The sequence below is a fragment of the Lontra canadensis genome, unplaced genomic scaffold (assembly GCF_010015895.1).
Source record: "Lontra canadensis isolate GAN:19392208 unplaced genomic scaffold, GSC_riverotter_1.0 scaffold35, whole genome shotgun sequence".
Taxonomy (NCBI): domain Eukaryota; kingdom Metazoa; phylum Chordata; class Mammalia; order Carnivora; family Mustelidae; genus Lontra; species Lontra canadensis.
Window position 1 is genome coordinate 10,264,704 of NW_022631029.1, and position 23,814 is coordinate 10,288,517.

At 44.0% G+C, this 23,814-nt stretch overlaps 1 protein-coding gene across 2 annotated transcripts; it reads right to left on the bottom strand.

Moving 5' to 3' along the window:
• Positions 1-1,711: 1,711 nt before the first annotated feature.
• WDR82 (WD repeat domain 82) lies at positions 1,712-21,007 on the bottom strand. Of its 2 annotated transcripts, XM_032868236.1 has the most exons (9): positions 20,536-21,003; positions 15,733-15,830; positions 12,276-12,342; positions 7,353-7,452; positions 6,740-6,856; positions 6,355-6,510; positions 5,646-5,715; positions 4,703-4,845; positions 1,712-2,882 (listed from the first exon to the last, which is right to left on the bottom strand). In XM_032868236.1, the coding sequence occupies exons 1-9, from the start codon at positions 20,694-20,696 to the stop codon at positions 2,853-2,855; spliced, it is 942 nt and encodes a 313-aa protein (XP_032724127.1). In that variant the 5' UTR covers positions 20,697-21,003; the 3' UTR covers positions 1,712-2,852. The 2 variants fall into 2 exon arrangements, with proteins under 2 accessions (XP_032724127.1, XP_032724129.1); XM_032868238.1 differs by lacking the exons at positions 1,712-2,882; positions 4,703-4,845; positions 5,646-5,715 and adding an exon at positions 6,138-6,298 and having other exon boundaries at positions 20,536-21,007.
• Between the last annotated feature and the right edge of the window lie 2,807 nt (positions 21,008-23,814).

Below are 23,814 nucleotides of genomic sequence, written 5' to 3' on the forward strand. Positions count from 1 at the left end.
CAAACAATGCTATAGAAACTCAACAGAGAGGCTACAGCCATAAAATTCTGTTTAAGACCGATAACATGGAAAAAATGTTTATATGTTAAGTACAAAAGGGACATAAAATTGTATATACAGTAGAGTAACAACTATGTAAACACACCAAAAATCTATGCACAGAAATGTCTAGAGGAACATGTAACACCAAAAGATTAACAGTTGTAGCATTTGGGTGGCAAACTGATTCATTTTAAAATTCCCCAAATTTCTTCAATATGCATTAAGTATGATTGCAACAGGGAAATTTTTTCCCCCTTAAAAAAATAATAAAAATAAAAATAAAAAAAACAAAAAACCAACACCACCCACTGGCTGGTGGTTGAGCAGTACGGTGTCACATACAAATCGGTGGCTTTGGCCTGGACTCTCGAGAGTATGGGTGCGGCCCCTCCTACCTCAGAGAGCTAGGGTACCCCTGGCTCCACTGACAGCACCCCTGCAGCCGCAGCCCCTCTGCCCCTTTATTTCTGCCTTATTCCCACCACATCGTCTCGTCACTTCTAGCCTTATCTTCCCTTGCACACTCAGGAGCCAGCTCTTTAGCCACAGGTCCCTAGAAAGAGGCAGTGCCATGCATATCTCAAAGGATGTGGTACCTCAGCTCTGGACACCAGAAGCTCAACAGAAATCGTCTTCCTTGCTGACGGGCAAGTGGCTGCTGTGGTTACAAGTATTGAATTATGCAGCCCTTCTGGTAAACCCCCGGTCTCAGGCACTCTCTGAACAGTTACTCTTACCATGAATTTTCTATCCTGGAGAGCCAGGAGTGGGCAGCAGTAATAGCTCAGATCATCTGGTTTCGAAAAGTCCCTCCACTCTGAGAAGGCAGAGCTACAGAGAGTGGGTGGCACTGCAGAGAAGCTGCAGATTCCAGTCTATGTTTTGGAAAGATGCATGCCCCTTGCCCTTTAAGTTTGAGGAACCAGTGAAAAGTAACCGCTAACAAAACGAAACTATAATTGCTAGCAATTCACAGCCTATTCCTGCTGCTGAACAAAAGCAGCTAATGGCTTGCTTCCCCTTAGCCGCTATGTACTCTTGGGCAAGTCATAACCTTGTTGAGCCTGTTTCTGTATCTGCAGGGAACATGTGACCTGCTTACATGTTTGGGAACTTAGTGAAATAACATGCCACTGGTCCTGCTCTAAGGTGGCAGGGGAAGGAAAGGCCATGAGCCAGCCTTAGCTCATCTCAACCCTGATCAAGACCTCTCCCCCTTCCAAGAGAAGGCAAGGAAAAGAAGCAAGCAGACATACCAGGTAACAGGAATGGCCTGTAATTGGAAAAGCAGCTTCCAACAAACTGAAAATGCTCTGGTTCCAGCATCTTGTCCCCAGACATCAGAAGCCAGACACAAAAGGCATGCAAGAGTGACTGTCACACACGTGCAGGCGCAGACAGAGCATCACCGAGCAAAAAGGGGGCAAATACTGCAGAAAGGGCCCCAAAGTGCGGCTTGAGGAACACAAGGGAAGTTATCCCAATACCCTCGTTTAGCTGCCATGGGAACAGCAAACACTTGAAGCTTTGCTTCGTTCTGTCTCCCAAAGGAAAAAGGTAATAGAGAAGACTCACTAACACTTGTGGCAAACACTATTAGCAAGGATGCAGTCTTTCTCCCGGGCTGCCGGACTCCACCTCCTTCTGCTGAACTCTGAGAAGTGACATATTCTATATACATATATATATATGCATACATACATATACATATATACGTATGCACCCACGGATATATTTAAATGAAGGTGTACACACTGTGCTAAAATACAAACAACAGAAACCCCATGTCATTATATAAAAAGGCTAAATATAACATATAACACAGGCCTAGAGCCAGCTCTTGCTTAGGAGCTGGGAAAGGGGTGGAATCATCTGGAGACTCTGTACACAATTTGTGGTGGGCAGGGAAGGCATCAGTGTAAACAACTCAGACTCACTCCACAATACTGGCCCACAGGAAAGCGTGATGTATCTCATATACAAAAATAGACTCCCACCTTGCTTTTGTACAAAACCAAGCTGGGCAGGCGCCCAGAAAGACCGGTTTGTCTTGATGGGGATCACACCAGGCTACCGCTGAACCGCCCAGCCATGGGAACTACCTGCAACCCCTACTTCCCTCCCTTTCAGACTCTTGGGCCATTTCCCACCCAACACTCAGAGCTTTGAGGCATGCCCAGATCACCCACCCTCAGATGACTAACTCACAAGGCTTCCTGGCAAGCAAGGTCCTTCTTTCTGAATCTGTCCCTTTCTTACCCCCAAGATATATGAAGACTTATTTCTGTAAATGTTTGGCACCTAAGTAACATGATGGTTGTGCAATAATGCCACAATGACACAGGGAGACCCAGTAACAAGACATGCAGGGTGAGGGCAAGGGGTGCTGAGCTGCCCTTAGCATCTCAAAACCAGAACTGTGGCTTCCCATGCATTTATGGGGGTGGGAAAAGGGATGTGCAGAATTAACAACTTCACCGGCTCTTCAGCAGCAAATACATTCAAAATTGAAGGCGTCTTGAGGGCCCCAGTATACCCTAATCATGAATCTGGTCACTCCTTTGGAGGAGCTCAGTGCAGTGACAGCTGGAAAATCTAAGTCCTGATAGAACCTGCCACACCAAGAGTCTTTTTGAAGAAGCTCGGCAAAGTACTTTCTTTTGAGCAGATGTACAGCACATCCACGGGAAGGCCATGTGGAAGGATGCTCTCCAGCCCAGTCAAATGATCCAATTCATTATCTCAATCCCCTCTGAGTTCTTTCCTGTTGGCCACCCTCACTGTACACAAACAGCCAAGCAGCACCTAGGTCAGTCATCAATGGTGGGCAACCAGAAGGCCTGTAAGGAGAAACAGAAGTCAACTTTTAAAAGCCAAGCCTCGGGGCGCCTGGGTGGCTCAGTGGGTTAAGCCGCTGCCTTCGGCTCAGGTCATGATCTCAGGGTCCTGGGATCGAGTCCCGCATCGGGCTCCCTGCTCAGCAGGGAGTCTGCTTCCCTCTCTCTCTCTGCCTGCTTCTCTGTCTACTTGTGATCTCTCTCTGTCAAATAAATAAATAAAATCTTAAAAAAAAAAAAAAAAAAAAAAAAAGCCAAGCCTCTCTCCGCTCTGCTCAAGGTTCTTACCCCTATCCACAGCATCACGCTGCCCAAACCCAATGGGGGAGGGATTGTGGCTGGTGGCCTTACCCCATGACCAATCCATCCTGGCAACCTACGGAGAAACACCCCCTCCATGCGAAAGTAAGCTGATTCTGTCTCCAACACTGTCTACCTCCCACTCCAGTGCCCGAGTGGCAAGGAAAAACAAGAAAGCTGTCTGGGACGTAGATGTCTGGGTAACCTGGACTCATTGCTAATCTGCCAGGTGACCTCCCAACAGGCCCTCTCCTTCCTAAGCTGTAAAAAAGTGAGAGGGATTGAACTGGATAGTTTTGCAGCATTTCCTTCTAACACTGTTTCCTTAGTTGGAAAAAGAGAAAACAAATAAAAAGAGCTAAGGGGGGCAATGTGTTCTGGGTAGGCTAGAAGCGAAATCCCTCATCCTCAAATACCCAGGTAGATTTAAGTGATGCCAAAACAAACGTGAGACTGAGACACACTTCACTTTTTTCTGCCCACCTTGCCTATGAAGAGACAGAGGTGTAGAGGAAATTCTAAATAGTTATGATCAACTGTATGAATTACTGAGGAATTCAGCATAAACCAAAGCAATGGCACACTAAGAGCCTGCAGCCACAAAAGGCTGATTCAAAGTATTTTAAAAGACCAAAAAATGGACGCCTGAGTGGCTTAGTTGGTTAGTTATGCATCTGCCTTTGGCTCAGGTCATGATCCTGACGTCCTGAGATTGAGCCCCACATCAGGCTCCCTGCTCAGCAGGGAGTCTGCTTCTCCCTCTCCTTCTGCGCCCCCCCCCACTCCTGTATATGCTCTTTCTCTCAAATAAGTAAAATCTTAAAAGAAAATAAAAGGCAAAAAAACTACCAGGCACAGACCCAAGTAGTTTGGGTATAAATCCAGGGGCCATAGCAAAAACTGGCCTGATGTGGTACCCGGATAGCTCAATGGGTTAAGCCTCTGCCTTCAGCTCAGGTCATGTTATCAGGGTTGCATCTGGGCTTTCTGCTCAGCGGGGAGCCTGCTTCACCCCCTTCTCTCTCTGCCTGCCTCTCTGCCTACTTGTGATCTGTCAAATAAATAAATAAAATCTTAAAACAAACAAACAAACAAACAAACAACAAAAAGCCTAAGATCTCCCAGCAATACAGAGGTGATCTCAGATCAGAAAAGAAGGGTAAAAGTAAAAGTGAAAGATGAGTCCCTAAGCATCCGACTCGATTTCGGCTCAGGTCGTGATGTCAGGGTCCCAGGATCAAGCCCTGAGTTGGGCTCCCTGCTCAGCAGGAGTCTGCTTCTCCCTCTCCTTCTGCTGCCCACCCCTGAAATAAATCAATCAATTGGGGGGGAAAAAAAAGTGAAAGACTAGTCCAAGCGGAGATCAGATTTTAGGTGGATCAGAGAAGCCACCAATTGAGGAACAAGAACCTGGAAGCTTGTCACATACCTATTTAGAACACAGCTTGCTGTGCTCACTAAACCACCCACCACCCCAACTAGAAAGGGCCCCTAAGTGGGAGGCATCTCCCATGTTCACATACCATGTTGGAACATGCACTGGCAAAGGTCATGAACTTGGGGTTGAACTGCAAACAGGTAATGGGGCCTGTGTGTTTGCCATCCAATACAGCTACTTTTATACCACTCTCTCCATTCCAGACATGGATCTTGCCATCCTCTGAACCTAAAGGGAATGATAAGGGAAAATACAACAGTCAAGGTGCAATGCAAAGGCAAGTGGGAAGACACAGACTGACATCTGGAGAAAAGCCAAGCTTCAGGACCTGGCCCCTCATCAGAAATTGAGGGAAGAGAGGCAGTGAAGAAAGGACACTCTGGAAACTGATCTTAACTCTAATTATTTGTTCCTGAGCAAGTCGCTGCCCCTCTAACTTCAATTTTCTCACGTAAAAAGGGGGCTGAATACCATCACACCCTACCAGCATTGAGCCACTGACAACCGAAAGTAGGGTTCAATTAGAAAGTTAGTACTGGGCGCCTGGGTGGCTCAGTGGGTTAAGCCGCTGCCTTCGGCTCAGGTCATGATCTCAGGGTCCTGGGATCGAGTCCCGCATCGGGCTCTCTGCTCAGCAGGGAGCCTGCTTCCCTCTCTCTCTCTCTCTCTCTCTCTCTCTGCCTGCCTCTCTGTCTACTTGTGATCTCTCTCTGTCAAATCAATAAATAAAATCTTTAAAAAAAAAAAAAAAAAAAAGAAAGTTAGTACTACTAGTAAGATTGTGCCTGTAGAGCTAAACTCATGCTGATCCAGGGAAGACCAACATTAATGCCAGTTCCTGGTAAGGAACTGCAAAATGAGGATAAAGACATTACACCTTTGGTGTAACATGCTATACAGAAATCTAAGAACGTCTGTCAAAAGAGTAAGAGTGTATCCTAATTAGTTAGAACTAATAAAAATATGCAAATAAATGCACAGTACCAGAGAAATACCCCCAAAGGGGGGGGGGGATAAAGAAAGCTTACCGATCATAATAAACTGGGAGTCTGGAGTAAACGAGGCCTCCAGAGTGACAGCTTTGCTGTTGGCATAACCCTAAAAATAAGAATAGCTCTCTTATCACAGCCCTGTTAACATAAAATAATTGCCTGCAAACACGGAGCTAGCTCACAATCACCTTCCTTTCCATGAAACCCTCTCTTCTTCATGCATAGTGTCACCAATGCTCCACACAAGACTGCCATCCTTTACAATTCACCCCCATCTCCAACTCCACATTCAATGAGGCAAGAAAATTATTACGGCTAAGAATTAATTTGGGGACACCTGGGTGGCTCAGTTGGTTAAGGTCTGCCTCCTGCTCAGGTCATGATCCCAGGGTCTAAGTCCCGCATTGGGCTCCTTGCTCAGCGGGAAGCCTGCTTCTCCCTCTCCCACTCCCCCTTCTTGTGCTCTCTCTCGCGCACTCTCTGTCAAATAAATAAGTGAAATCTTAAAAAAAAAAAAAAAAAAAAGAATTATTTTGTATCTGAACACCAAACTTGGGTCACTATGTGAGAAGTGAGTGTCTCAGAATCCAAGAGAAGTTAAGGTCATGTTCAGAATGAAAATGCAAGCCTGTGCCTCCATCAGTGAGGCCAAGATAATTGCTGGTCTCCATCAACCAGCTGGCATAACTCTCAGCCCAGGAGGTAGAAGCACAGGAACAGCCATGCTCAAAGGCTGTCAGCTCACCCCAAAGGTGTGCATCACCACTCCCTTGAATGCATCGATGAGACGGATGAAGCTGCCATTGGTGGAGATGAGGATGAGTTTACCATCATTGCTGAACTTGAGTCCTGTCCACTCACAAGTCCGATCGTACTGCATCTTAAAAGTCGCAAATGGCCCCTGAAACGATAAAGACAGCAACCCCAGCCCAAGGCCCATCAGTGCTCCTCCTGCCAGAGCCAACTCTCATTCTGTCCCTTTAGATTCCTTTTTGACTAAGAAAAGGAGAATTATTGCTCTGACATTCTCTAATGTCTACCACATACCTCTTCCACCATAGAAAGGGCTGTCCTCTTACCCTTCAACACTTCTGTAATACCGAGATAGCTCAAAGACTTAAAAATTTTACCTTATCAAAAGAGCGAAGGTCATAAAGTTTGACCATTTCAGAATTGACACCTGCAGCAAAAATTAACCCTTCTGGATCAAAGGAACAAACAGGTTTGCCTTGTAGATGCATGAGACCCTAAGAAAAAATAAGAAAAAAAGTTAATGAACCCAGGATCCTACCACTATATAATTTACTTCTTCCAATGAAAACTTAAGAAAGGAACACAGATAGGCACCTGCCTACTTAGGGAACGGAAAAAGCAAACAGAACTAACTAAAATGAGGCTTTTTACAAACAGGTCTCCATACAACTGGCTTCATCAACCCTAACTGTACAATTCTATAAACACTGAATTCAAATAAAAACAAATCCCTTGAGAATAAAGCTATAGCTCGCGGGTTTCAGGAAAACAGTCTTGAAAGCAAAAAGCCACAGAGCATAATGCAGTATGTGCTGGATTAGGGTATTTGCTTAGTTATGAGCTACCCACCAGGAAGACAGATTTTCTCCAAAGTTTAGAAAGACTCTGGGATCTCAAAATGGAACCAATATACTTTCTCCCTTGAGAGGAAGAGCTGACGACATTGCCTACCATAGAGAACACTCAAAGTGTAACTGTGAGTACCATTACCTGGCAGTTAGGAGACCGGAGATCCCAGAGTCGAATGGTCTTATCAAGAGACCCAGAAATGAAAGTGTCATCCACAGGTGACATGGACAAGGCCACCACCCTGCAATGCATCAAGATAAATAGGAGTTGAAGCAAAATATCTGCAAAAATTGGATGTGAACTCTAAACCACAGGTAGTTGTCTACCTACATACACCTGTTCTCCCAAAACTGCCATTTTAAGAAACATATGTACACAAGCAATCTGGAATAACCAAAGGCAACTAATATAACGAAAAGCCCTATGAATGAAACAGCAAAGAAAAGAGAAATTTAAAACTACAGCATAAAAATGTAAGAGTCCAATGTAAATCGAACCAGAAGGAGATACTACTTCACAAGAGAAATAACAATGCTGCTGAGGATATGGAGAACCAGAACCCTCCTGCACTGCTGACTAGCATGTAAAATGGTGCAGCTGCTTTTTAGGTTTTACAGTTCATCAAAAAGTTACAGATAGGTAAGTACTATATGACCCCGAATTGCACTTCTAGGCATATATCCAAGAAAAATGAAAATGTATGTCTATACAAAAATGTACACATATGTCCACAGCAGCATTATTTGCATTGGCCAAAAAGTGGAAACAACCCAAATGCCCATCAACTAATGAATGGAAAAGCAAAATGTGGTATATCCATACAATGAAATATCATTTGCTAATAATAAAAAGAAATGAAGCACTGATTCAGGCGACAACATGTATGCATCTTGGAAACATGGTTAAGTGAAAGAACTGGACATAAAATATGGCCACACACTGTCTCGTCTCATTTACCCAAAATGTTCAGAATAAGCAAAGCTATAGAAAGTAGATTTGTGGTTGCTGGGGACATGGAGGAGGGGGAATAGGGAGTGACTGCTAAGGGAATAGGGTGCAGGGTTTCTATTTGGGAGTGATGAAAATGTTCTGGATTCGTGGTGACGGTTGCCCAACTCTGTGAATATACCGAAAACCTAAACTGTGTGGATTCATGGTACTAAACTATATATCAATCAAAAAAACAAAACAGGGGCGCCTGGGTGGCTCAGAGGTTAAAGCCTCTGCCTTCGGCTCAGGTCATGATCCCAGGGTCCTGGGATCGAGCCCCGCATCGGGCTCTCTGCTCCGTGGGGAGCCTGCTTCCCTTCCTCTCTCTCTCTGCCTGCCTTCCTGCCTACTTGTGATCTCTCCCTCTGTCAAATAAATAAATAAAATCTTTAAAAAAAAAATATATATATATATAAAAAAAAAAAACAAAACAAACAAAAAACCCTCATGATTCCTTAACTAGAGTTTTGCGGACTACATCAACAGTCTCAAACCTGAGTACCATCAGCATCACCGGAGGGTGGATTGAAATGCAGATTACTGGGATCAGCTCCCAGACCCTCTAATCCAGCAGGTCTGTGGTAAGGACGGAGAACTTGCACTTCAAACAAGCTCCTAGGTGACGGTGAGACTGTTGGTTTGGGGACCACACTTACTAAGCCACAGGCCTATGCTAATGGCAACTGTATTTCTGATACCGGTCCCCCTTATGGGTTACAGCATTAAGAGTCACTCACAAAAAGACACTTCTTCCAAAGGCTCACCCCTAGCTCTCCTGTCCCCTCTGCTTACGTTCTCACCCTGCCACACCCTGCTCTGAAGACACCTGCCACCTCCCAAGCACTTGGGCCTGGCATGCGAGGAAGGACAGCATGTGGCTCTACTTCACCTGCCTCTCAGAGCACACCACAGACCCAACTGAGGGGAGCTATGACCTGTATGGTACCTATGATTCTACAGTCAGTACCACCTATAGAGAAAACCCCTTGTGAAAACAAACATTTGGATAACTCTTCCTTCTGGATTATGAAGAGTAGTTTCACATGCGGGTTTGGCTATAAAAACACTTCATAGAGGGGCGCCTGGGTGGCTCAGTGGTTAAAGCCTCTGCCTTCGGCTCAGGTCATGATCTCAGGGTCCTGGGATCGAGTCCCGCATCGGGCTCTCTGCTCAGCAGGGAGCCTGCCTCCTCCTCCTGTCTCTGCCTGCCTCTCTGCCTACTTGTGATCTGTCAAATAAATAAATTTAAAAAAATCTTAAGAAACAAACAAAAAAAACAAACAAAAAAACACTTCATAGATACATGAACTGGTGTCATAGATGAAGATTATAAAGGAAACATTGTGCTATTTCATTTTGACAAAAGTTTGAAGTAAAAAGACGACCAAATTGCACGGCTCATTTGTGAACGGATTTTTTTTTTAAAATCCAGAAACAGAGAGATAGAAAAAGTTCAAGTTCTGGATGACATGAAAGGGGTTCAGGAAATTTTGGTTCCACTGGAAAGAATTACAATTTAAGCCATGAACAGAAAATGAGAAAAGGTACTCTTTTCTAAGTTTTTACCTAAAGAAAAATTTCTTGCAATATAACTCAACTAATATTCATACTAGTTCCTCAATCTAAACATTTAAAGATACTGTAAACCAAAATTTCCTGGGAATGCTGAGGTGGTAATAAAGCAGAGTGAGCAGAATGCATATGGGCATGTAATTTTAATGCCATGGTACTCAGGTCAAAAGCTCAGAGGAAGTCTATCTTGGCACAAGGTTCTATGCTGAGAAGTAAAGGGAATGCAACGAGAAGCAAAATCTCAACTCTAAGAAAGCTTAACTGTCTAGTCCAGAAAAATCCAAGAAAGGGACAGAGAAGGCTTTTTGGAAGAAGCAGCACATGTAGTGGACAGAATTTCAATGGGAGATGCCTTTACAAAAAAGGTGCCAGACAGGAAAGATGAGGCCCACATTCAGGAAGCAGCACGGAGTTCACCTCAACTCAAGTGTTAGGAGATAATGCTAAGAAAATGCGTCAGAGCTTGAGGAAGGTGAGCCTGACTACAGAGGGGAGGAACAGACAGATGTGAAGAACCATTAAAGCTTCCAGACACCAACTGTGAAGTGGTCAGAGCTGTAATACAGGATGCTAAAAGCAGGATGAGGAAGGACAGGAAGATTAATTAGGATCTGCCAATAATTCACTTGACAGGGCATGAGCCGGGGGCAGAAGGAAAGGAGAGAGTACAGAGCTGAGTGACACATGAGGTTAAACCTAGGCAGAATCAACAGGATTAACAGCTCACTAGATGTGAAAGCAGGAGAAAGAAAGCAAACAGGTAACAGGCTTTGAGTCAGGATAATTAGAAGGGACAGTAATGAAGAAATATGAGACAAACAGAGAGGAGCTTGCCCAAGGCATGTAATGACGAGGGATGGCATGCTGTACCTGTCAGGTGGAGACATGAAAGAAATGCCTACGTGGATGTATATAAAACCTGCAGGTGGAAATTGAATCTGGAAGTCAGGATAAACATGAGCTAAACATACTGATTTGGGAAGCCATCTGAGTAGAGGTGAATGAAATGAGTGATGGAGATACCGGGAAAAATGTCAAAAGAGGAAGAAAAACAAAGGTAGAACCTTATTTAAAGTCAAAAGGAGAAAAGAGAGGCTAAGAATAGCAAGAGTAGAACCAAGATGGGAAAAGTACACTGCCAAAGGAAAAAAAAAAAGTTACCAAGAAGTTGAGCACCAAAAAAAGCCAAAAAACCAAAACCAAACCAAACCCCAAGGCAGATTTTAACTGGAGGCAGCAGGGAAAGGAAAATAAAATGGCTTGGAAAAAGTGCCATAAATGACTCTGGGACTGAGTGATTTAAACAGTGAATGAGTGTGAGGAGGTGGAGACGGGAGTACGCAGATTATTCTTTCATGTTTGACAGCTAAAAGGAGTGGGAGATAGGTTCAAGAAATAGATTCAAAATAAGGAAGACCAAGTTAAGTTTGTAGGCAGAAAGGAAAGGTCTAGTTAAGATGGAAGCAAGCAGAAAGAGGGAGGATGGTCCGGTCAAGGAAGAAAGGCTATTTTTTTTTTTACGGAAAAGGTTCCAAGAAAGAGACAGAAGGGATAGAAGTTGAAAAGAACTCATTTGGGATGGCCTTGATTTCCTCAAAACAACAAAAGAGGCACAAAGTCATCTAACAATCAGAACATCAGGAGGAGGGATAATTGGAAAGAATTTTAAACAACTGCTATCGACTTATAATTACAGATAGTACATTCGTGAACATTAATTTGACTACAAACAAGTAAAAAGATCTACTTGTCACAAGCCATTCTTTGTTTAGAACTGTAACTATTGTGCCACTTTTCATCTTCAGCAACACAGATCTGCCCGGCCCAATCAGAAGTGCAGACAGAAACAGGGCGCTCTTGGTCCACCTCCTGTCAGGGTTCTGTGCCACTCCCAACTTGTACTAGGTTAATGTATATTTGCAAACAAGGGACAAGGAAATACCCTCAGTGATTAAGTATCATCCAAAGGAAAATGTTCAACATTCAACCCAAACTTGAAAAAACTGAAGGAAAAAGACACTGGGGGAACTGGGGTAGGAGAAAGAAACAAAATGCATTACAAAGTAGAAGGAAACAAGCTTTTGGACTTTCAAAATATTTCTGCATCCTCATTAAGATCTTCACATGGAACACATTTATGTAAAGTAGGGGCCTACTGAAATGGGGCCACCAATACTGGAAGAGGCCTCGTACATGTAAATGGTCCTTTCATTAAGGGACCATTTGCTTGCAGTTCCTAAATGATGAACATAATTTGTACTACCTATGTTTCCACTGAATATCTTTAATCCACTTTCTTCCTAATTAAGTTCCAACCCTGCTTCCACAACCTCAGCTAATCAGGTGTTGACTGTTTTAGGGAGGGTTAAGAAGAGAAGACTAAGAAGGATGCTAAACAGCAGTAAGGAACTAGCTTCAGTTCACCAATCTCTCTACTCTCTTAGTCTCTGGATAACTTCAGGGATAAAAGAACTATCTACTTCTGTAACACCTGGTTCTTACCTTTTGCTATGTCCAGGGAAGTATCTGATGTATTTGTTGTCATGCAAGGACAGGTAACGAATAGTATCTGTAAGAAGACAAATAAGGCATGATGATATCCTATTATTTTTAAAGGAATTACTTTGTATTTTCATCTTAAAAACAAGGTCAAAGAATTCATTGTTTTCCCTAACTTAAGCAAGGTGTGAATAAATAAGGTTAAGTAATTCCTCTCCACAGCTAAAGAATGGGCACGACAGATTTCACGTAATTCAAAAGCAGAGTTCTCAAGTTGATGTCACTTAGAACAATGTTTAAAATCATTGTTAACCACCATCTTTGGCTTCTGCACAGTTACAGTGCAACCTCTCCTGCGAAAATACCCTGCCCACACCATCCCCCCAAATCACAATAGTTTCAGTGCCCACAGAATGGCAAGCCTTGGGACGCCTGGGTGGCTCAGTGGGTTAAGCCTCTGCCTTCAGCTCGGGTCGTGGTCTCAGGGTCCTCAGATCGAGCCCCACGTCAGGCTCTCTGCTCGGCAGGGAGCCTATTTCTCCCTCTCTCTCTGCCTGCCTCTTTGTCTACTTGTGACTGCTGTCAAGTAAATAAATGAAATCTCAAAAATAAATAAATAAATAAATAAGAATGGCGAGCCTTAAAGAAAAACATTTAGCTGCTGAGAAGCAGGCTCAAAGAATTTAACAGCCAGGCTAAACTGAGGATTAGACAGACTGGACTCTGGCATAACACTTCTGTCCAGGGTTCTCCAATAGTGGTCATCCAACCCTGACCTAAATGTTAACTGGATATACAATTACATGAAAACTAATCAAATGGAGGGGCACCTGGGTGGTTCAGTTGGTTGGGCATCTGCCTTCGGCTCAGGTCGTGATCCCGGAATCCCAGGAGCCCACATTGGGCTCCCTGTTCAGTGGGGAGTCTGCTTCTCCCTCTGCCCCTAATCCCCTTCTTGTGCTCTCTCACTCTAATAAATAAAATCTTTAAAAAAAAAAAGTCATTGGGGCGCCTGGGTGGCTCAGTGGGTTAAAGCCTCTGCCTTCGGCTCAGGTCATGATCTCAGGGTCTTGGGATCAAGCCCCACATCAGGCTCTCTGCTCAGCAGGGAGCCTGCTTCCTCCTCTCTCTGTCTCTCTGCCAACTTGTGATCCCTGTCTGCCAAATAAATAAATAAAATCTTAAAAAAAAATCATTAAAAAAAAAACTGAACAAATGGAAAGAGTAGTAATGTCCTACTACTTTTTAAATTAACCAACTATCCACTGGTCCTTTGTGCATCAAAGAAGTCTATTAATAATAATAATAATACCAAAATAATAATAATAACCAAAAGAACAAATGAGGAAATTTGGGTTAAAGAGATTTAAAAATCAAACTCATGAATATACCAACAAGTCAGAGCAGTGAGATTTTGTCAGTATCAAAGAAAGCAATAATCACAGAGGCTTGTACTTGGGGAGAAAAAGACAAACACTCTTAAAAACCAAGGGATTCTATCTGAAAAAGTAAACAAAAAAGACGGTGGCAGCAAGGGAATGAAGTGCCATAAAAAACAGAACTGGATAAAGTGCTATGTCCCCCAAAAGACTAGGAATAAGAAGCAATCGTTGAGAAGGAGGCAATAAGAAATGGTGCCAAAACACAAACAGGAAAGGACAAAAAGTACATTCTAGAGGCAAACAGAACACAGAAACAAAGAGGCTGAAAGCACCACGTCATTACAGTGGTTCACAGGGGTACTTTCTAATAAAAAGGCATCCGGGCATCCGACCGGGGAGAGGGGAAATCGTACCCTTTGTATGCTCCAAAACGGAATTCTAATATAGTTTTCTTTGAAAATCTTCCAAGTTCTAGAATGACAACTACAAAATCTTCCTGGTTGTTCTACTTCTATTAACGACCCACCTGCCCTAAGGAGAAAAGACTTCCTCCCCATTACCTGTTCTCCCAGAGATGAGCAGGGCGTCGCCATCCTCTCCGCCCCACTCAGTAGCTGGTGCGCTGTTCCTGGCAAGGCAGTGGCCTGTACAGTTATCTCCTGTACCGGGTGGTATCATAGACCCTCAAACTGTACAAACTACTACCTCAGCCTGGAATCAGGCAAAAGGAAACGGAGCGTTGGAGGAACTCTTCGGGATGCACTCGAGACAGGAAGGGCAACGTCCTCACAGCAGAGGCCTGGCAGCAAAGCTGCAAGTGCTACACATTTGCCTCATTTTGCACCATATTTGGAGAATCCTCTCATTTATTCCCCCAGAAAAATACCCCAACAGAAGAAGTATACCAGTCATTCAGATGATCACATAGATATGTTTCCTCAGGATCCTAATGATTTATATTCTTGTCCAAAAGCATCAACTGCACTGCTTACTTAGAAAACCACTTCTGAAATAGAGGCATGAAAAGTAGAAATGATATACTTACTAAAAATCAAGTACAGGCAGAAAAGTCTCATTAAAAAAAGAAAAAAAAAAAAAAAAAAAAAAGATTTCTGCCCATCTGCCCTGAGATAGGCATAGCCAAAATAGCAGTCTAAGCAATCTTTGTTGGATGACATTAGAAAAATTTAACTGCAGGGGCACCTGGGTGGCTCAGTCAGTTAAGCGTCCAACTCCTGATTTCAGTCAGGTCATAATCTCAGGGTCCTGAGATCGAGCCCCAAGTTGGGTCCACACTGGGTTCCGTGCTGGGCTCTGTGCTGAGTGTGGAGCCTGCTTAAGAGTCTCTCTCTCCCTCCCTTCACCCCCATCATGCTCTCTAAAAAATAAATAAATTTCTAAAAATAACTTTTTACTCTTCAAAGATACTAATTTTATTTAAAAATTAAAAGGGGAAGGCACGCCTGATTGGCTCAGTCAGTAGAGCATACAACTCTTGATCTTGGGGTCATGGGTTCTAGCCCCACATCAGGTGTGGCCATGGTTACTTAAAAATAAAATCTTTAAAAATAAATAAAAGTGAAAAGGGACAAAATTCGTATCTAAAAAAGTCCCTGGAATCAAAGATAATAAAGGTCAATACACTGTCCTTTATGACACAGACCATAAAAGGTAGGCATACAACAGAAAACTCTTCTGAGGTCCCTAAATTACCATAGTTCAAGCATTTGTGGTTATTTACCACTTGCTGTATGTCAAGTATTCTTTCCTTGTATTTATTCTAAAAGTATTCTTTCAAGTTTAAAGAAGTACAAACTATAAATATAATTCATTGTTTCCTATACCCACTCTCCATTCTAATCTGGAGACCTTTCATAGTTCATTTCAAGTTCTTCAAAAGTACTAATGGATTACTTCCAGCATCCCTTGAGTTGTAACAATGTTGGCACTGCTAACATCACAGGAAAATATTTAAATTAAAGTAACTCTAACCAAAGCAGAAGTAGTCACAAAGATTCCAAGAACTATTTAACAAAAGAAATCATGACCATAACTTCCTAAAAAGAAGGCTTGCTTACCGTCTATTTTGTTAGAGCTGTACACGACTGTGTTTGCTGCATGGGTATATCTGATGAGGTCCACGCCGTATTTCTTACTGTACAGAGTTCTCTTTGGTCTGACGAGGAAATGGGAGAAAGAAAAACCATCAAAATCCTCCATCACCAAAATCTAGGATCGTCATATAGAAAGAAGCACTTGAATGACGTGGCAAGGATGACGACTCTTGGGAAACTCTAACACTGGAAAGAAACAGAATTTCTTCCAAAAGGGAGGAAATAAATGACTCAATCAAGTGCAACAGACTTTCACCTCTGAACACCAAATGCTGAGGTTATGAAGTGTAAGTAAATCTGAGGGCTCAAATGAGTCTTTACTACAATGTTCAGAAGTTAAGTTTTGAAAAAAAGTACATCTCTTTGGGAAGAAAGGCACATAAAACACAAGTCACAACTTGTAACAAAGAGGGATATGGGAATATGTCATACCGAAGAGACCAGAACTTTTCTTAAGCCATTCATTTAGAAATAAGGTATTTTTTTTCAAGAAGAAATGATTTATCAAAACTGAAATCAGACGCAAAACTGCTTGCCTTTCCTAATATAACTGCTGTTGCAGAAGCTATCCATCCTTCCTATCCTGCAAGTCTGAAATACTTACTGAGCCTTATAGAAGGAAGGCAAGGCTAACGCTCCCTAGGAAAAAACTAGTCAGTGGTTCTTTTCTTTTTTAAAGCAAAACACATACTTCCAAGCTAGAGGTTACCAATGCATTTCAAGATCTTTGGTGTTTCCCTCTATAGAACCTTAAAGATCAAAGATCAAGCTAAAACAGGTCTCAGCAAAATCTGACCAAAAACTTCACCATGTTCTACATTTAGGTGTAGGAGAATTTCATAAATCCTGTACCAATGTTTACCAAGAGTTCCAATTTTGAAAAAGAAAGAAGTTCACCCTCTCAATGGAACCTAGATGCTAAACAATCAGATTATTCCGGCAGCTTTAAGAAGTCAAATATTTACACTTTCAATTTTTGTTAATGTCAGGGAGGTCAAGAATTTCGATACCTAAACCCTATTTCCAAACAAGACTTCTCACTCAACATGCACTGAATTTTCCACTTTCTCACCTTTAACTGAAAGCTCAGCTAAAGAGATCAGCCCAAAAGCTACCCTGCTGAGTCCATCATCCTGAGTTCTGCTGTGGGGTTACAGTGTGGTAAACAGTGAGTGAGCACATGCATGCACAGGCATGTGTTCTTGCTCTTAAGAATCACTGACTTTGTTTCTACAAGTAGAAAAAGAAGCTTACTTATCCCAGTAAATCAGTCTAAAACAGTGAAGAGCCAACATTAAAGGGTGTAGTTTAAAGGAAATTTCAGTTCCACTTATATATGGTCTATTTGTCTCAAATTTATCAAGAACACTAACCTAAGATTTGTTCTTCATAACAGAAATTTTTACCTCATATCACTTCCTAGTTTGAAAGCAAAGGCCTGATTTTTATGTTCGTTTCACAGGATCTTTAAGAAGCCCATGCACTACATTTTTCCATGAATATTTTGCGAAGTTTCTTTCCACAAACTATGATTCTTGTGATCAGGTATGAGTAAATTATAATAAAGCCTTCTCTATGAATAATTTTCATCATCTAGCAGATAGTATCTTTCTTATTCTTTCAAGTTGGAAAATCACTTGGTGAATGTTAACATGGACAAAATGAACAAAAAACTGGAAAATATTAAGCATAAGGAACCCCGTGTTAGCCATTTTCAAGCTCCCAAATTCTAACATTAGTATCATCTAGTTGAGATACTATGCCTTCCAAAAAACCATGATTCTTCTACCAATGTTCACTGACTTAGATTAGCTGCATATTTTTCCTTCACATTACTACTTAGGATCGTGGACTCTTTTTTTTTTTTTTTTTAAGATTTTATTTATTTATTTGACAGAGAGAGATCACAAGTAGACAGAGAGGCAGGCAGAGAGAGAGAGAGAGAGAGAGAGAGAGAGAAGCAGGTTCCCTGCTGAGCAGAGAGCCTGATGCGGGACTTGATCCCAGGACCCCGAGATCATGACCTGAGCCGAAGGCAGCGGCTCAACCCACTGAGCCACCCAGGCGCCCCAGGATCGTGGACTCTTAAAGGTGAAAGAGGTCATCTAAAGTGATCTGACCACTGTTAAATACCTAAATATTTGGTCACAAGGCCAAACTAGAGCCCAGGTCTCCTAACTACCAGGCCACTCTCTTACCACAGATCACAGTGTCACAATTCACTAATAAGAGAAAATTTAGAAGAGTGTATCCTATACTATTATATCAATGCTAAATTTTCTTTTTATTTTTTTGACTTTTTTTTTTTTTAAGATTTTACTTATTTATTTGAGAGAAAGAACATGAGAGGGGAGAGGTCAGAGGGACAAGCAGATTCCCCGCTGAGCAAGGAGCCCCATGTGGGACTTGATCCCAGGACTCCAGGATCATGACCTGAGCCAAAGGCAGTTGCTTAACCAACTGAGCCATCCAGGCGCCCCTATCAACGTTAAATTTTCTAATTTGGGTAGCTGTGCTCTGGTTATGTAAAAAATGTTAGGAAACCCATGTTGAAGTGTTCAGAGATAAGGAGCTTGACACCTCCAATTTATTCCCTAATGATTCAGAAAAATATGCTTACCTCAATACTTACATACAGAGTGATAAAACAAAAGAGGTAAAACGTAACTGATTACTGGATGATATGGGAGATATCTGAAATACTGTTGTAACTTTTCTGCAAGTTTGTAATTATGTAAAACTGCTACATGAGTGAATAAACCACATTAGGTCATGAAATTAACATTTTACTTTTAACAAGACATGACTTCTAAGTCATTGCTCCCAACAAGTAGATACTATGCCACACAGGGAGACAAACTGCTAAGAAATGCTGTCACATGTCACAACCGTCATTTCCTTTGAATGAGAATATACATCTCTCCTCAGGTTACAGGAAGAAGTTCTAATCTGTGCACAAGCACTCAACATTTCAAGCCTGCCAGCTTCAAGTTACTTCTAGCTCCAGGACCCAGCAACCCTGATGCCCACTCCAACTCTATGTTACTCTCTTCCAATCTGATTCAAATGGCCAGACCTGGACAGAAATCCACCTACTGAATGAATAATGGTCCAGCTAACAATTCTCTCCTCCCCCAAGACCACCACTACAGGCCACTCTTCCGCATACTACAGGCAGAGTCAGAGCCAGTTACGTAACACTTTTTCATAGGCCCGGCGGGAAAAACCTGAGAAGATAGAGCTTAGACCAAAACAGCGTTACTTTAGATAACCAAATTCACAAATGAAGAGACAAGTTCCAAAAGAAAGTTTATAGAAGACATTGGTTTTAAAACAATAGGCAGGCGCCAGGGTGGCTCAGTGGGTTAAGCCTCTGCCTTCAGCTCAGGTCATGATCTCCAGGTCCTGGGATCAGGAGACCCACTTCAGGCCCAGGGCTCTCTGCTCAGCAGGAAGCCCACTTCCCTCTCTCTCTACCTACCTCTCTGCCTACTTGTGATCTGTCAAATAAATAAATAAATAAATAAATAAAATCATTTAAAAAATCAGTAGCCAAAAGGAACAGCTGGAGAAAATAGAGAAAACTCCCGAGAATTCAAAAAATATTACCTGCAGCCAGGAACAAAATGAAATCTGACAAAACCAGTGGCCACCAAATTCAACGAAAACATGCACAAGCCTACTCGGGGAAAGTGGCTGAGGAAAATCAAATCTAGCCTAAACCAGTTTCTCCTCCAAAAGTGCTCACAGTTTAGCAAGGAGAGTGCAGGTCTACAAAGGGTGAGAGACAAAGCTGACAGAAGCCCAGATTAAAGGGCAAAATGTGCATTTACATTTGTGACTTTACAGAGATGGAAGACAGTGGGTCTCCAGAGGACTTGGGGCAACACAGAATTTAGAATTTTCGGGATCAGACCCTGAATTCTGGTAATTCCAAGCGGACCATAAAGTGTAATTAAAAAACAAAAAGTGTAAGAGGAAACACGAAATTGTTATAGGATGCTTTCTTTGTTTTCATAGCAGGTTCCCATTTAGGTCGAGATGAGACAGACAAGTTGTTTTTTTTCTGGCAAAAAGGAAAAGTTTCTGATGCTGTTCAGAAGTTAACTACAAATGCGGGCAGCGGATCTCAAGGAGTAAGAGAATGATTTGGAACAGAAAGGAAGGCAGAGCGCCCAAAGAGGCACCACAAATAAATCCTGACAGCTAAGAACTGCAACCCAAGCGGCCTTCCGGCAGAAGGCCTCGGGAAGCTGAGGGGCAGGAGATGGGCGGAGTGCCAGGGCTGAATCGAGGTCACCGAGGAGAGCAGAGAGAGCGAGCTGTGACGCTGCTGACTGAGGTAGGAGAGCAGCCTTTGCGGTTCCGCGCGGCGGCCAGAGCTGACGGGCACCTCTGACAGTCGGAGGAGCGGAAAAGCTACCTGCTGGGGCCGAAGTGGGCAGACCGGGCGTTTAAAGGTCAAGGTCAAGGTGGGATTTGGCAAGCGACGCAGGAGCGGTTTTCTAGGAGGCCTTAGGCATACAAAATAGTAACGTTGTTACTATCACTCTCGTTATTTTTTTGAAAAGAAAATTAAAGGTCTCCTGGGCGGCTTCGGAGTGGAAGCGGCCCTGGCCCTGGCCCTGGCAACGGCGAGTGCAAAACAGGCCGGGGGAGGGCAGCGGGGCGGGGGCGGGCGGCGGGGGCGAGCGCGGGGCCACGGTAGGGAAGGAGGGTGGGACCGACCGACGTCGTACTCGGGCCCAGGGCCACCGCCGCACTCACTTGCCCTCCTGGCAGTCATAGAGCACGATGGAGTCGTCGTCGCTGCTCGAGATGACCGTCTCGCCGTTGGGGCTGAAGTCGAAGCAGTTAATCTTGTCCGAGTTCTCGCGGAACACCTTGGCGACGCGGAAACTCCGCAGCACGCTGTCGGTCAGCTTCATGGCGGCGGCTGCTGGAAGCGGCGGCGGCGGCGCAGGGCTGGGGCGGGGCCCGGCGGGGAGCGGGCGGGCGGGCGGGCTGGCTGCCGAGGGGCCGATCCGGGCGGGGCGGGCACCGCGCCGGCGGCGATGGCAAAGGCGGCCGACAGTCGGGCCACCTCCTCCCTTCTTCCTCCTGCACGTGCGACGCTTTTCTGCCCGGACTGCGAGGGCTCGCGGACCGTTCCTCCTCACAGTCACCTCAGGGCCAACCGGCGCCGCGCCGGCTCATTGTGTCCGCCATCTTGGGACGACAGGCAGAAGCCGAGGGCGAGGAGCCTCACCGCGGCGCACGCCGGGAAAAGGGGCGGGGCGAAACGGCGGCGCGAGGCGGGGCGGCGGGGCGATGACGTCAGTGCGGCCGCCCAGGAGTGGAGTGGCGGGGTGGCCCGAGGCGGCGATTCCCTGGCCAGCCGTGGGGCCCGGGGGGCGGGCATGTCCGCGGGCATGTCCACAGGCTTTCTGGGTGGGCCCGAAGGCCGCTGGTGCCGGGGAGCCATGGGCCTTTGTGCGGGATCGCAGCCCCTCCGAGAGGCTCCCCGCCTACCGCAGGCCTTGGGGAGCAGATATTGCGGGGGTCAGCTGCGCCACTGGAGGCTTGTTCTGGGGGTGAGTCAGTGTACCGATCGCTGCTGGGCTTTGGTCGTGCACGGCAGCGCCAGCATAGTTTGTTTCAGAGTGGGGTGGGGTTTTTTTTGTGGGTTTTGTTTTTTTTTTAGGTAGACTATACGGTAGACTGCACAAATTTTAATAAGTGTTTTTTTTTTCCATTTGGATATATACCCTTGTGACTACTACCCAGAAGTTTTCTTTAAACTTTCCTTAAAAACTTTTTAATTGACTCGTAACATGACGTGCATAAGGTGAACTAATTTTAAGTGTACAGCTCGACACATTTTTATAAACACTTAAAGTTTTAAGACGTATTTATAGCCTCAAAACTCATAGCACCGATTACAAAGAAACTTTAAAAAAATTTTTTTTAAGATTTTACTTATTTATTTGACAGAGATCACAAGTAGGCAGAGAGGCAGGCAGAGAGAGAGGAGGAAGCAGGATCCCCGCTGAGCAGAGAGCCCGATGTGGGGCTCGATCCCAGGACCCTGAGATCATGACCTGAGCCAAAGGCAGAGGCTTTAACCCACTGAGCCACCCAGGCACCCCAACTTTTTAAAAAAAATTTTTAAGGATTTTTATTTATTTATTTGACAGAGAGAGATACAGTGAGAGAAGGAACACGAGCAGGGGGAGTGGAAGAGGGAAAAACAGGCTTCCCCCGAGCAGGGAGCCTGATGTGGGGCTTAATCCCAGGACTCCAGGATCATGACCTGAGCTGAAGGCAGGTGCTTAAGGACTGAGCCACCCAGGTGCCCCTACAAAGAAATTTTTAAAAGGGAAAGTTACGTCGTTCAACAAAATAGGGTTTTAAGTTCTCCGGATTTCTTCCCCCTTTTTCATGTATCAACATAAACTTTAAACGCAACCATCTTTTTTCCTAGGTCAGTATTATATGTTACGCATTATTCCATGTTAGTAAACCGAATTGGTGGTGTTCTTTTTTTTTTTTTTTTAATTAGACAGAGATCACAAGTAGGCAGAGAGGCAGGCAGAGAGAGAGAGAGGAGGAAGCAGGCTCCCTGCAGAGGAGAGAGCCCGATGCGGGGCTCGATCCCAAGACCCTGGGATCACGACCTGAGCCGAAGGCAGAGGTCTTAACCCACTGAGCCACCCAGGCGCCCTGAATTGGTGGTGTTCTTAATCAAGGTATAATTTCTGTACAGTAAAAACCGGCCTTTTAAATGGATAGTTTTGTAAGTTTTGACACCCAGTTCAGTAAGTTTTGACACCCACCACCACATTCAAAATATAGAACAGTTGCATTATCCTCTTTGTAGTCAATGGGATTGTCTCAGTGGTTTAAGGATTCTTTGCCATAAAGGGAAGGAAAGTTGATCTCTAACAAAGGAAAGCGATACCTGATCACAAAATAGGTACCGGGCACGTTGGCTTTAACTTTTCTGTGCAAGGGGTCAAACTCAGTGCAACCTGTGAGAGAGTTGGTAGATCTCTAACTTGTGGGCAGCCCCTCCTCAAAGATTAATGGCCTGGGGTCTGTAGCAATGGAGACAGGCCTGTTTATTTTGCTTCACTAAACTGCAGCGGCTATAGAGGAAGAAAAGTGGAGTGGAAAGGCTTAAACATTAAAATCACTGATATTAGGAGATCCAGAAATAACCTGGATAATGGTAAAAACAAAACAGAAACCCTGGGACAGGTGAGTCTTTCTAGAAAGAACTAAGAGATGTCCCTGGGCAAAATGAGAGCCAGGAACCCTACACATAAAGAGAAGTTGTTCTTTGAAGGGAGAGGGCAAGATCCTGGCTATGTCTGGACTGCAGTTGCCTCCTGACAAAGAGCAGAACTTGGGGCTACAATTTGTTCTGGGATCTGGCAAAAGGCTGTTTGAGTGAAACCCGAATGGATGGCAACTTTCCAAACTGCAAAGCAATGGAAGAAAAGTCCTCTGTGCCCTGAAGCTCTCGCTTCCCTGCAATTTGTGCTTCTTTATTAGAGTCGGCTTTGAATGGTTAAATGGCAATAAGAACAGATATGGTGCCATGTCCTGGAACTTTCGGGAAGTGAATATACCCAATGAAATACCATTTTTTAAAATCCCTCTTATGAAACAACTGAATGTTGTCGGCTGAAAGAAATCTCCGTAGGATACCTTTTGAGTTTTGTACTTCCTGTACCTTGCCCAGATTTCACTGTTAAGACTGAAGTTTCCTCCCAAGACTTGAGTCCCTGAATTATTTTGGGGATGGAAAAAGTCATTTTTTCATATTTTAAGAGTGTCCTGAAATGGCTCAGCCTGTTTCACATTCCTCGTCTGGCTCCCTGCCCTGTTAGAGTGGGGCTCTCCTAGCTTCCAGTCCAACAGTGCCTTAAAGGCTGGACTTTAAAAGGTGACCCAGAAAGACTGGCTCCAGTGGGGGATGGGTAGAGGGGAAAGCTGCAGTCAGAGTGCATCTTAAAGAGCATCAGACTAATTTTTAAAAATTTTTCCTTTTTAAAAAAATCA

Bases quoted from the DNA above. Each gene is read 5' to 3' on its own strand.
- WDR82 (XM_032868236.1), bottom strand. From the start codon at position 20,696: ATGAAGCTGACCGACAGCGTGCTGCGGAGTTTCCGCGTCGCCAAGGTG. The intron at 15,831-20,535 runs GTGAGTGCGGCG...TTTCCTCGTCAG, and splicing joins TATGACTGCCAGGAGGGCAA to ACCAAAGAGAACTCTGTACA. The intron at 6,857-7,352 runs GTAATGGTACTC...ATTTTTTCTTAG, and splicing joins TCCGGTCTCCTAACTGCCAG to GGTCTCATGCATCTACAAGG.